At 38.2% G+C, this 13918-nt stretch overlaps 1 protein-coding gene across 2 annotated transcripts; it reads left to right on the top strand.

The window, feature by feature from the left end:
• Nucleotides 1–380: 380 nt before the first annotated feature.
• On the top strand, nucleotides 381–8597 carry vegfd (vascular endothelial growth factor D). Of its 2 annotated transcripts, none has more exons than XM_085272847.1 (8): nucleotides 381–1330; nucleotides 4241–4445; nucleotides 4531–4645; nucleotides 6086–6155; nucleotides 6288–6415; nucleotides 6504–6616; nucleotides 7477–7642; nucleotides 8371–8597. In XM_085272847.1, exons 1-8 carry the CDS (start codon nucleotides 1217–1219, stop codon nucleotides 8387–8389), a joined length of 930 nt encoding a protein of 309 aa, XP_085128973.1. In that variant the 5' UTR covers nucleotides 381–1216; the 3' UTR covers nucleotides 8390–8597. The 2 variants fall into 2 exon arrangements, with proteins under 2 accessions (XP_085128973.1, XP_085128966.1); XM_085272840.1 differs by having other exon boundaries at nucleotides 383–1330; nucleotides 4525–4645.
• Nucleotides 8598–13918: the final 5321 nt, after the last annotated feature.

The following is a 13918-nucleotide window of genomic DNA, read 5'->3' as shown; positions in this document are numbered from 1 at the left end:
ATCTAAACACAATTTCAATTCCCAGTTTGCTCTGCCTTCTCATCTCTCTCAACATCACAAATAAAAGTTTTAGCATAATATAACATGATAATTTGGGGGACGCTTAGCATGTGCTCTTGTCTTAGGATCACTGCTTTTATAAGGGAATAATTTAACAAAAGTAAAGTGAGATTCTTTAAATGTACTGGTTTGTGCCCAGTTAAAACCTAATAAACCACATGAAAGTCTTCAAAGCAATCCATAGTCATACAAATAATTGATTTTATTTATATGTCCTCACAGCACACATGTTGCTAGTGGATTACATTCAAAGACAAATGGGCTTGGAGGGGTGTGTGGGTGTGGTGTCTGTGAGACAGGGGTGGTGCCAGCATCTTGTTTCCCCTTACATGTTATAGCGGTCTGGATCACATTTAAAACACATGGTGTTGCTCTTTGGCTGTGTGTGGTTTGGCAGCTTCAGAAGAAAGGACATTGGTAGGGGGATTTAACAGGCAGGGGACTTGATCACTTGACAGACGGACATTAAAAAAGGGAAAACGGGAACACGAGGAACATAAAAAGCTGCACTTTGAGGCTGCAAGACCGGCAGCAGTGAAGGAAAGACAGGCATTCAAGCCTACTGGAACTCAAGAGGCATCGAAACACCACAGCAGGAAGAAATGAAGACAGATAGTGGAGAATTTTCAATACGGATACTGTAACATAGCAGTTACAAGGAACCTAGAAGTCTGAACACAGAGGTTTTTGTTTAGTTTATCCAGCCACAGGCCTTTAAGCATATCATCGGCCTTGAATCTAAAACAGAGTGTGTTGATAAGAAGTCTTCAGGATAACCTTCATTTTCTTTTTGTCTGAGGTAATTTGCAAGGTTTAACTTGTAATAGCCTCAGCACTTAACTGGACGTCTCAACTTCTTATTAAAGCTTCAACAGGAAGAGGTGCTTGTTTTAAACACCCCCTTTCTCCATTTGGCTTGAGGGTGTCTGGGTGGCCGTGACAGGTTACGCCTGGCTCACGCACACTAGTTTTTGTCTGTAAGACCAAGAGTTTGTTTTGGACATACCTGGTCTGAGAGGACTTTGTGTTTGTGTGTGGTCTGAAGGACTCAGCTGGTCTGGGAAACCGAGTCAGAGAGGCAGCCAGCTCTAAGTGCTCTCTGCCAGCAGCATAAGGAACCAAGATCATATTGCTTCCTCAGAAAGAACGTCAAAGGATGATGATGAAGATGAAACGGACTCTGTGGAGAATTTCTTGCTTGGTGACTCTAGTGGTGGAGCTCAGCTGGATACATGTGGGCCACAGCGCACACAGGGAGGAAGCAAACAGGGTGAGTGCGGCACGTTTGTACGTTTATGTTCTGTCTAAACTATGAAAACATGTAAAACGTCTGTGAGAAAAAGTGCAAGTTGATCTGTAACTTCAGCTGATTGAAGTGAGCCATTTCATTTTTTTTTTTTTTTGCTGCTTCTTTCCTTCTTTCGTCCTTGTTTTTGCCTTACAAACTTATACTGCCACAGTTACTGCGATCCCATTAAATTCACATGTGAACATGTTTATTTGCAGCTGAAACCACAATTGTAAATGTGCAGCTAACATGGTAGTTACATTTGAGGGATTTTTTTAAAATAATTTAACTCTTTCTTTTTTTTACATAATTTCCTTCATCACTAGTCATTTCCACACCAAAAAATTCAGCCTCTTTTAGGTTCCCATCTTCCTTCTCTGTCCCTTCCCGTTTTTTTGTTGACGTCTTTCACATTTAAGTAGAAGCAAACCTGCCCCACCCTCCTCTTTTGCAACACTCTGATCCCATCAGAGGGTTTCGATCCATATAGCCGTCCAGAGGAAATAAACCGAGCACTGTGGAGCCCGTGACCATCCATCCTGCCGTGCCGCCACCCCTGTTATAGACCTACCATCTGGTGTCACGCTTTGACTTACACCCCACAAAAAATGGGACTGGGGAATTCCAAAATTTTAACTCAACTCTCTCCTTTCTCCTGCTTGGGTAGTTCACATCCTCTGCTCTTTAGTGTTTTACTCTATTTTAGCATGTCAACACAACAACAGAGCGCTAAAAATTGTAATCCTTTACAGGATTTACGAGGAGTGAGAAAAAAACTTGGTTGTGTTTCATAAAAGGTTACTCACATGTCTTATTCATTGTATTTTCAATTTATTCTGTCAACATCATCACTTCTGCGGTGGCATGACGTACAGCGTTTTGGTTTTGAGTCACAGCTGTTTATGGAGTTCCAAACAAAAAAAGTGTTCATGTAAGTCTGGCATATGCATGTTGGCCAACATGGGCTTAAATGGTTAACAAGGAAACCGCTTACAGGAAGCACAGTTAGGAAACTTTAAGCAGTCTTCAGAGGCAGGGAAATGTAACAAGCAAGTATTCTGTGGCAGCTGTTACTGAATTTAGTTTTATGCTCCATTTGGTTGTTTTTTAACCCAGTGCGTCTGACGCCACACTAGCAGCTCTCGAAGGATGTGCATACAGGATAGGCAGTGTTTTTGTAGAATGCTAACGGTGAAACGGCTAACATGCTAATGATCAGCATATGGGATTTTCCCAGGAAATCCTTCATTGTTCACTAAAAGTTGCTTATACCCCCATGTGACTGTCAAGATGTCGGAAGTTGAAAGTATGAAACTTTGCCAAACATGAAGTGAAAAGAATTAAGTTACTCCTATAATTTATTGGCAAAGATTCATTTTTGTTGCAGTTTTGCACCCGTATACCACTACAGGGGATTTTACATCAAAGAATCAAGATGTGCAGACTGTCACCTTTAATTCAAGGAATTTTACAAAACTTTCCTAATTAACAGACATTTTTATGAATAGTTCCCAATTTTAAGAGGCTAAAACATAACTGAATAATTGACTGACTTTGTCTAGTGGATTAAAAGAAAGTATTTCATTAAATGAAATTGAAAGACAGATCCATTTTTTTTCCGCGGCAGGCTTAGTGTTGGAGTACAGAATAAATTATAAAAATAAAATTCAAATGTCGGCTTAGTCTACATATGCATTTCGTATAAATTCAGCAAGTAGGTTGCAAATAGGTGCTCTGTTTAAGATAATAGATTTCTTCTAGTAGAACAACATTAGTTGTTGTAAAATTGTTTGCAAACAGAGGGAAAAAACCAAGTTGGTAACTTTCATCTAATATATGTTTCTTACCGATCACCAGGGAAACACAGACATTTGACACTAATGAATTACTGTAGACCCTCCTACTATTCATGCACAGAGATCAGCTGTAGTATCAGCATTCTCTGAAAAACCGAATCAGTATCTGGTGACTGAATAATCCATACCTGTTGATCTCTAATCTAGATTTGCAGCATACATTACCATGGTGTCTAACACTGAGCTACCTTTGTAGTACAAAAAACCCAAGGTTAACCTTGAAGTTTACCTTGAAGTTACTTGAATAGGAAAAAAGTCCACAATCAATAGACTCATAAATGTAACTGCAGTGTGAATACAATGTGATGCAAACCACTGGTCACATTCAAGAACATTAAATACACAATTTGCCTTAAAACATCTACAAGAGCCTGATCAGTTCTGGTAGAAACAAAATTCTTTAGACAGATGAAACCAAGATTAACTAAGGATAATGGGAAAATTGGATTTTCTTCAGTGGCCTAGTCAACCATCTGGTTGGCAGTTAGGAAAGTCAAAACTGAAGGCAGAAAGACCCCAAAACAGGGAGAAACTGAAGGTGGCTTCAGTAAAGACCTAATGCAGCACATGATGATGTTCACAGGGTCCAGTCTTAAAGCATTCATTGACTGCAAAGGATTTTCATCCAAGTATTAAACTCAATCCTTAAATTCTAGTACTTTCGTTTTGAGCCTCTAAAAATGGTTGTAAGCCTCAAGCAGTTACTCCAAAACTTTTGTCAAACCCCTTAAACTGATGCTCCAGGTCTGCACTTCAAACACTAGTGAGGCAAAAATGAGAAAAATTAAATAAATAAATAAATAAAAACAAAATTAAGGAGCTACCTGTATTTTATCTTTTAAAGCATGGTGTCTTAATTAAACTTGCTGAATAAGAAATTCCATTTATCACTGAGGTGGCTCTAATCATACTTGTGCGCTCCTCCTAATAGATCTAGTGTACCTATTTAAGCTATATAAATGCCCAGTATTGGATCGATTTAAAACCTCCATCCCAAAACAACCAAAGATCTCAAATAGAATGTCTGTCATTGCAGCAAGTAATCCAACAGTGGGAAAGGAAGGTGCGGTCGTCCTCGAGCCTGGATGAGCTGCTACGACTCGCAGACTTTCCTGACTGGAAACTGTGGAAGTGTCGACTTAGACTACAGCAGCCAGAGACCCTCACTTCTCCTCTCTCAGTGGGGTCACACCGTTCCACGCGCTTTGCTGCTGAATCCTACAGCTTGGAGATTCTTACAGGTTGATATCTACATATTTCGTGTAATGTGCAAGGCTTTATGTTTTATTTGCATTGAAACATTGCATTTTTCCTATTAAGCCATAGACGAAGAGTGGCAGCGTACACAGTGCATGCCCAGGGAAACCTGTGTTGACGTGGCTAAGGAGCTGGGCACCGACCACTCAGTGTTCTTCAAGCCACCTTGTGTGTCTGTCCACAGGTTTGTTTAAGATGGAGCATGAATCCAGAAATGACACCAATAACAAAAGGGATCATCACCGTATACACTGAAAAAACTGAAAGGTTTTCACAGGACTTGTGTAGTTCTCATCATAGCATTTCAATCAGGTTAAGGCCTGGTCTTTGACTGCAACACTTTTCTTTTTCATCCTTTCTGTTATAGAGTTGTGCTTGCGATCATTGTCCTGTTGCATAACCCTTTTTGATCCAACTTTTAGATGTTGGACAGATCGCTTCACATTCAAATCTCTATACAGAGACAGTGTTGGGAAAGTTACTTTTAAAATGTATTCCACTACAGATTACAGAATACATGGCCCAAAATGTATTTTGTAACGTATTCTGGTACGTTACTTAATGAGAGTAACGTATTCTGAATACTTTGGATTACTTAATATATTATCATTATATTAGTATTTTACAACTACATGAATGTACTCTTGCTGTGTGATTTATTACTATTACTGAAGGTTATTCGCCTTAACAATACCAACTACATTTTTAAATCTTAATATAAAATGAGTAACAGTAGGTGGACATTAGGTAAGCCTGCACTGTTTGCAGCGATCTCGTATAGAAAACTATTCCGCGCGTATATAAAACAGGTCCGCGGCTCCGAACCATAGTAAAGGCACCTCTGGCTAATACGTTGGGTACTGTGTCGGGCTCGTAGCTGACAACTAGCTTTACTTTGTTATCTGGGTCAGCTTTGCTAGCAAGAGACAGAGAGAGAGGCGTTGAAAGACTGCTCTAACTGAACTTATTGTTTTGGAGGAAAAACAATTCATAAGGCTATGCCCTGCTAACCTACCTCAACAGCATAGCCTTATGAAACAGGAAAAGACCGCCATGTAATCCATTTATTTCAACAATTAACTGTATTCTGAATACCACCTTTTTAAATGGTAACTGTAAAGGAATACAGTTTTTATTTTGTATTTTTTTGTACATATTTTGTATTTTAAATACGTATTCTGTTACTCCCCAACACTGTATAGAGAGGAGTTAATTAGACTCCAGTTCTGCAAAAATGCCTCCGTGCCTTACAGTAACTGACCTCGGACTCAGTGTCCTGAGACATCCACTCCTGGAAGGATTGGCAACAATCTTGAATGTTTTCCACTTGCGAATAATCTTTCTAGCTGTAGAATGGCAGACGTCAGATTGTTTGGAAATGGCTGTATAAACTTTCCCAGACTGATGGACACCAACAGTTGTTTCTCCAAGAACATTGCTGATGTTCTGATGCATTTACTAGCACATCCATTTCATTTTGGCAGTTTTGGTCCTCCATACCTGTTATATTTTATGATCATTTAGACATGAAGAACTATCTTCAAACAAGAAAAATGATAGGTGCTCAGTCCGCGTACTTGGAGGTGCATACATTTCACTTTACTTGTTTTGCTGCTGCTGACAGATGTAGTGGCTGCTGCAATCAAGAGGGCGTCACCTGCAGAAACACAACTACTGAATATGTCAATAAAACTGTAAGTGATCACATCTCAGAAGACTAAGAGATTTTCTTTTCAGTTATCCTTTAATTACACCACGATTTGTCATCAGTCAGTCAGTGAAACCTGCATATTTGTGATTATGTGTGTGTATTTTTATATTATTAGGTCCTCAGTGTAATCCCATTCAAGTTTGTACCAGAACCTGTGCTAGTAAAAGTTGCGAACCATACAGAGTGCAAGTGTTTGGAGCCTGCAATAATACGACGGAACGCTCAACCTCACAGGGGCAATGGGTGAGTCTCAAACCCCACTCGTGTCTCTCAGCTGAATCTGTTTGATCTTTTGTTTTCCTCTTTTTCAAGTGATTTTGTTTGTTTGCAGCTGTGCTTTGGGCCAGCTGTCACAGGCAGAGGACTCCAAGAGACTGTGTGCCAGTGGATTCATTTGGGACTGTTCGTCTGAAAGATGCATACCTTACCCTTCCAGTACACCGGGTATGCAAACATGTTCCTGTCGTTTCAAATAGTTCCATTGTTAGGATCAAATGTGTGGCTGTAAGCAACAGACGGGACTGGCATGAGATCCCACCTTACAAGGTCTAATTCTCTGTTTGTGTGAACTAGTACTTCAACATCGAATCTAAAAAACTTGGGACACTGTAAAATGCAAATAAAGGCAGAATGTGATGATTTGCAAATTTTCCAAACCCATATTTTCACAGCACAGACAACCTATCAAATGTTTAAACTGAGAACAACTTTTAAACATACATAAAATACATAAATACATAAAAAGTTTAAATTATTTTGAAATTGATGCAGTAGCACATCACAAAAAAATGGGAACGCAACCATGTCTGTTTAGCGTCCACTCTTCTTTTAACAACAATCTGCAAAGGTCATTAAAGTGATGAGTTCAGCTGATGGATATTTGGGAGAGGAATGATGTCAATGGGAGCATATGTGGATCTTAAAAGTACATTTCAGATGTGCAAACTGACAATTCCTGAGGCACTAATGCACAGATACACCAGCAGAGATGGAGGCTTTTGAAATGAGCACTGATAACAATCCGGATGGATTAGCTAATATTTTCTTAAAATAACTCATTTTTAAACTCAGTTTAAATATTTGATATATTTTCTGTGCTCTTTTGTGAGTAAAATCTGGGTTATTTATTATTAAGATTTTATTTACATTTTACACATAATTCCAGTTTTTTAAATCAAAGTTGTAAATTCATTTTTCAGCAAGGTGATTATCAAAGTATAACCCTGTGACAATACAGTGATTCAGCTAATTGTGTCGTACTTTGCTTGTGCTCTAAAATTACCTCATTATTTTGTCTTTCTTAGAGCTTCCGCTCAGTTCGTGGATGCCAGATTGTGAGATAGACGTGGAACGCTGTGACTGTCTTCCTAGAACTGAGCCAACACTCCAGTCAAGAACCTCCCATCGCTGTCAAGTGAACTCCTCTATCTGTGCCCACAAGCATCAACGCTTTGACGAGGCATCATGCAGGTAGACCAGGGAGGGGCCTTAACAGTATGCAAATTAGTCTGGGACATCTCTGTTCAGGTTTTATCTATAAGGGAAGTTATCAACAGGCACTCATGGGAGAATTTAGCCTCCCAGAAAGCTTCATTGGATAATAATTTTACATTTCAGTCACAGTTTCCTTGGGTTCAGGCAATAAAAATAATTGGTTTGGGGAATGATTATGGTTTGGTTTAAAATGGCCCGTTTGATTAGATCTTATTGGGAATTGCTTACAGAAAACCTTGAGGGCGAATGTACTTACCGCTAACCAAAATGCTTCTGTTCAGCAAAAAGTATCCCCCCATTTTCCAGCAAGCGAGCAGATTCACATCGGCAGCAGCCATCTTTATCACTGCCACAGTGATTAGCCCAGTATGGGCAAAGATGGGTGAGAGTTTGTTTGAGCTGAAATGATGTGCCACAGCAAATGGCACATGTCTCCAAGGCTTGTCTGACTAATGATGGGTTTTTCAGATATACTAATCTGCAATGGAAAGTATCATTACACATATAACAAGCCAGTCTCCAAACAGAAAATACAGAAATTTTGAGATGAAGATGACTAAAACACAAGAGAGATGCTGTATAAAGTAAAATGTTATTCCTAGCAGCTATTTATGCAGGATGAATGTCAACATCCACTCCTGCTGAGTGCAGGTTCATGCAGGGTGAAGGAGGCGTGAACTAAACGACTCCTCTTGTCTTCACAGATGCAGATGGCCCAAGTAGACGTCCACTGTGGAATAAACTACAACGACCTTCCCTCCAAGGATGTTTGGAGGCAGAGAAAAAAGACTTATAATTTATTTACAGTCCTATTTATGCAGATCACTTTAACTAATTATATTAGCTCACATGACCATGTTAATTGATGTTTAACATGCTTAATTTTGTTTTAATCAATGTGTAAAATTGAAGATTTGTACATTTGTTTTATGCACTGAATAGTTTATATTAAAAGACTATTTTTATAATTTGAACTTAATGTTTGGACTGTTTCATAAGTAACTAAAAAGTGTTTTGTTCCTTTTAGGTACTGGTTAATTTTCCCTATTGAAAATAAAGACTGATATAACCAGGAATTACAAGTTGCCCCAGCGAAATAAGACAACCTCAGCTTGTCTTAGATATCTATTTGAAATGTTTTTTAAACATGTCACTCTTAAAAAATGCAGTCATACAGTCAGCAACACCCACTGAGTCAAGGGTTGTTATTTCAGATGCATGTTTAAATCCCGACTATCTTGTTCCTTTGACTTTAGTTCATGTTTTTAAATATTTTTAAATATTCAGTCAAAAATAATTAATTAAAAAAATATTTTGTGTTAATTTTTTGTTTTAATGTCAGCATAGCCATGTATTAATCTGTAAAATAAAACAGAAAGCATTTGTCATATAGTGTGGGAAATGTAAATTGTGACTGCTGAACCCTGTAATTAATGAAATGCAGGGCCCCTGCATGATGACCCAAGAAGTTTCAAACTTAAACGCACATGAATATGTTTGGCCTGTGAGTTCAAAAGCCCTTCTCTTAACTGCTATAACACAGTGGTTCCCAAAAGCATCACTACTTCCACGTCTAATTGTCTGTAATGGAGGTGGAGTAAACCGGATCCACCTTGGCAAAACACTGATCCTGCCAATATTTGTTCGCTCGGTTCAAATCACAGACAAACTGTATCCCACAGTTGTTTTTAAACCCATTTTGCACAGAGAGACATTTTTTGAAAAATATATTGATAACAATGTTGAATATTCTTACACAGTCAAAACAAAACAAAAACAACTATACGTAAAATAATTAAAGATGTTTGTTTTTCTGCTTTTTCAAAAAAGGTAGTGGTTTATTTAATTGCAACCTGTACTCTATTGCAGTTAACTTTTATTTTTTTAATTGTTTACAAAAGGTTTGAGGTGTGGAATAAACTGCAATGGAGTTTGAAAACAAAATATGGGTGTGTGTGGGTGGGGGGCCTAGCAAAAAAGGTTTGGGAACTACTGCTATAACATAGCTTGCCAGTTTGACATCATACAGTGAGGATTATATCAGGAGTTTATGTTTTTGCAAATGCATTTTTGAATGAGCCCTTGGTTATACTCCTCTGACAGCCAAGTCTGCTGCTCCATGAGTTCAAGTCCTTGATGCTATTCATTTGCCAATAACTCGTGTAAATATATCGATTAAATTCAAGACATCAAAGCAGAATGCTGGATGTATATGGACCTGCCACCAACAGCAAAATGCACATTCATAAGAAAGACAAGCTTCTGAGCAGTAGTTGAATATAAACACAAAGGTCAGGCTTAAAAAAGAAAACTGCAACTGAAAAAAAGAAAGCAATATTCCCAGGAACGTCAGTGGCAGCAGACGTACAGATTCAAAGACACCTGCTAGTGCTAAAACTGGGAGCTGTGCTTCACCCAGCCCTGATAAAAAGCAGGTGTTTCCCTCCTTATTAAAATCTGCAGATTCTGTCAAGCACAGAGCAACAGCGTGTAATCCAGTAGTCATTTCATTTAAGCAGTGCTGTGCCCTGTTTGGCTGTTTGCAGATCTTTTGAGGTTTTATGATCTGCTGCTCATATTACATTGTATTTAATCCCATCAGATAGAGAAAATTCAAGGAACACTTTGGTGCACAGAGCCATTGATGGTGAATTTATTCTTTAATTAGTGCGATTAACTGTGAAAGATGCGGCATGTTTTAAGGAGGTAAGTGAGTCATACTGATTTTAAAGATAAGATCTCCCCTTTTCTACTGGAAAGAGTACTCTTGCATTGTCAGCTATGGAGATTTCAATAAGCTGAGCTGTGGGCAAAAGGTGAGAAAGTACCCTATCTGCATGAAGTGATGAACAAAATATTTGACTTCAGCATAAAAATGTCCCAAGCAGGAGAATTTAACATGATAATACCCACTGAATGAAGACTTCCTGGTCCTGGTTCTTCTTGGTACCTGGCGAACATGTTAAATTACTCTACAGCATAGGTGTCAAACTCTGGCCCGCGGGCCAAATTTGGCCCGCAGCTGGCCTACTATATATTGTTTAGTATTAAGCTTTGCTTGTTCCATATTCAGTTTTCCAGCAAAACTTATTTGAGTCCATAAGAAAAGATTCATTCTTATATCTGGAGAAGTTTTTCAATAAATATTACTGTTAGCCCGCGACTTTGTTCCAGTTTTGAATTTTGGCCCACTGTGTATTTGAGTTTGACACCCCTGCTCTACAGCGTACATCGGAAGCATTTGCACGGATGAAACATGACATAATCAGAATCTGCATATCAGTGGAAGATTGATTCAAAAGCAAGCCTTGGAATCTTTGCTTATAAGTAGAGACTGCCAAGGCACTCTTACCCTGCTGACATGCTGTGCCACTGCTTAGAGCAGTAAGACCATTTGGAGCCACAGCACATATTTCACATAAGAAAAATCACACAGCACACCACCAAACCAAAATGTCACAAAAAACGAATTGATAATTTTTCCCCACGCACCAGACATAGTGGAGTTGGCTCGGTTTGTCCCCAGTATACCTTTTTTGCTTTCTTCTGACCACTATGCTAGGGCCTTCATATGGGTCTGAGTTTTCTCCAGGATCCAGCTCAGACTGACTACTCTTTCTTTTCAAATGTTTATCTATTGCTAATAGGTTTTGTAACACAGTATGACTATTATGTAATTTCTTCTTTATCTTCTTTTTTTTTACTGGAAGCTGGCAACCCATTTAATTAAAGCAGGTAGTTGTACTGCCCTCTAGTGGAAAAGAATGTAATTGTTCTACCCGTTACGCTGATTGCTTAGAGTACTAACCAGGTGGATCCAGATAATCTTCCACAGCGCACCTATGTTCCAGGGCACAGTAGTTGGGATACACTGACTTAGAGGATAAAATGAATGTATTAAAGGGCGTTTCTGGAAAGAAAACCCAATGCTGTCTCCAGGAAACCTGAAGCTTGTTTTCTAACGAAGCAAGAACAAGAACTTCACTTCAAAACAGCTTTTTTGTGTCCTTGAGCAGCTGCTGAGACAACAGCTCAATAACTGCACTTGAAAAAAGGTTGTTCATTCACAACCCCAATGCAAACTGACAGCTTAATCAATTTTGCAAAGAATGAGGTGATTGCTCATGTGCTATGTGTTAGAGGCCTGTCCTCACTCGAGACTGAAACTGCTGCATCTACTGAATGCTGGTTTGGGGAAAGTGAATTTAACTGCAAAAAATAATAATAATTGTGTATTGTATTTGTGTCTTTAATTTAGATAACCTTGTAGAAATTTACCCGTGACATCCATTTTTCCATTGTTGATGACTGTCATATAAATAAACATCTCCATTTGTGTGATATTTGACATACTGTCTGTTATCTGACGTCCTATATATGTGCATCCAGATAACCTCCATCATCTCTAACAGTGTTTAAATTAATCAGACAGAAAACAAACACAACTTCTCATTTGTAAATGTGGTTATTTATGTGTTACTGTTGTTGTTCAGCGGATGTATTGATTTTCAGTCGTGCACACCAGTTTTGTCTCCTACATGTTTTAGGCAGCCTCAGAATTGATTTTGCACTCATCACAAAGAGTCAAAATGCCACGATGTTTGAATGTCATCGCGTCTCACAGTTCAGGGAAACAAATTCATAAAGGTCAGTTCAGCTACACAGAGTTTTGTCTCCCCCTTGCTGCAGAATTTGAGCGATGACTTTTTCCTCACTCATCTGTTTGAATTGCAGAGAAACATAATTGGAAACAGCTATTTTTGCACTTTTACAAGCAAGCATTAATTCACCAATTTTCTGCTAACTGAATCCATTAAAATCCATTAATTCTTACTTCTCGAAAATATTAAATGGATATGAGAGAAGTGTAGAAATTTCATATCATGAAGAACTTAAAGCTACAACACTGAAAAAATGACAGTGATGATTTCATTTTGACTAAAATGATGTGAATATTTTGTGTGACATTATTATGCATTATTTTATCTGAAATTTGAGCAGATTTCTTGAACTAATTCAAACTTCTATCTTCTGTTCTTCCAATCCTGTCCAACATTTTGGGCACAACAACCACTTATGTAAAAGATTGAATGTGTAAGTATTCATTGTAGCAATGCTGAACTACAGTATTCTTTAAACATACTCATTTCAATTATACCTAAAATTAACTTTTAAACTCAAATAAAATTTATTTTAAAAAAAAAAAACTAAATTTAGGGTCTAAGGAGAAAAAAACGAGTTAGCTGGTCAGAAACAGGTGCACTGCAAAATCTATTTGAAAAACTAAGTACAATTTGCCTAAGGTGACTAAGTTAGATCAACTTATTCATTTTAGGGATGTCAGTTTATTCAATCTCTTATCTTACCTGAAGCTCAAGGTGTTCAGCCATATATAAGACTCACATCACCGGCCAAAAGAAGGGATTGGTGCTACATCATTGACTCCCTGAGGTGAACAAAGTGAAAATGACTAAATAAAGCGCTGTTGTTTAAAAGATTCAAGATTCAAGATATGGTGCATTAAGTGGAAATAATCTGTAATTTTGTTACAGTGTAGCACATTGTTGAACAGAGAAAGGTTTTTGCTTCTGCATGAATGATCTTTCTTTCAGAGAGTCGGAGCTTCACAGTATTTCTTCATTTCTTTAACCTTTTCATTAATTTACTGGGTCCGATACAGTACAGAGGTGAGCAGTAGACATTGTGATATTTTAAAAGTTAAGTCACATTTTAAAGATTGGTTACTGGATTTGTGTCACTGATCGATCAGTCAACTATCAGGTAAAAATGTACATGGAATTTGAAAATGTGTCACTCTTTTGTTACAGGAGGACTAAAGGAGTGAGTTCATCAGACACAGTTCATGTTAAAGGATACTGACATCAAGTCAGACAAAAAGGAAACATGATGACATTTGACAGTTTTCACATGTCAAATGCTTGTCTTCTAACACTTAACTATAACAAGGTGGCCAGCCACATAGATCGATACAGATTTCAGTAAACGGATGTCACACCTACACAAACGCAGACCTTGAAGCTGAGTGAAAAGTGTGACGAGTTCAGGAGAACTCAAAGTGTTCTTCAGGCTCTGTTCATAAATCGACACTCTTAAAACAAAAGAAGAAGAGGAAGATGGAAAAATGAAAAGAAAAAATATAAGTTAGCTTGAGAATGAGTTGTCACTAGATCACAGTAGTAGTGCGCAAACACTACATCAGACCTGTTACCACTGATACTCTGATGAGACTTC

The sequence above is a fragment of the Mchenga conophoros genome, linkage group LG1, assembly GCF_057382185.1.
Source record: "Mchenga conophoros isolate Kocher_MC1m ecotype Shallow Benthic linkage group LG1, M_conophoros_male_GT1.1, whole genome shotgun sequence".
Classification (NCBI taxonomy): Eukaryota; Metazoa; Chordata; class Actinopteri; order Cichliformes; family Cichlidae; genus Mchenga; species Mchenga conophoros.
Note: the sequence above shows the minus strand (reverse complement) of the source record. Positions and strands in the feature narration are given on the sequence as shown.

Excerpts from the sequence above, each read along its gene's own strand:
- vegfd (XM_085272840.1), top strand. The coding sequence starts at position 1,217 with ATGATGATGAAGATGAAACGGACTCTGTGGAGAATTTCTTGCTTGGTG. Across the intron at positions 1,331-4,240 it reads ACAGGGAGGAAGCAAACAGG|CAAGTAATCCAACAGTGGGA; the intron begins GTGAGTGCGGCA and ends CTGTCATTGCAG. Across the intron at positions 4,646-6,085 it reads CCTTGTGTGTCTGTCCACAG|ATGTAGTGGCTGCTGCAATC; the intron begins GTTTGTTTAAGA and ends TGCTGCTGACAG.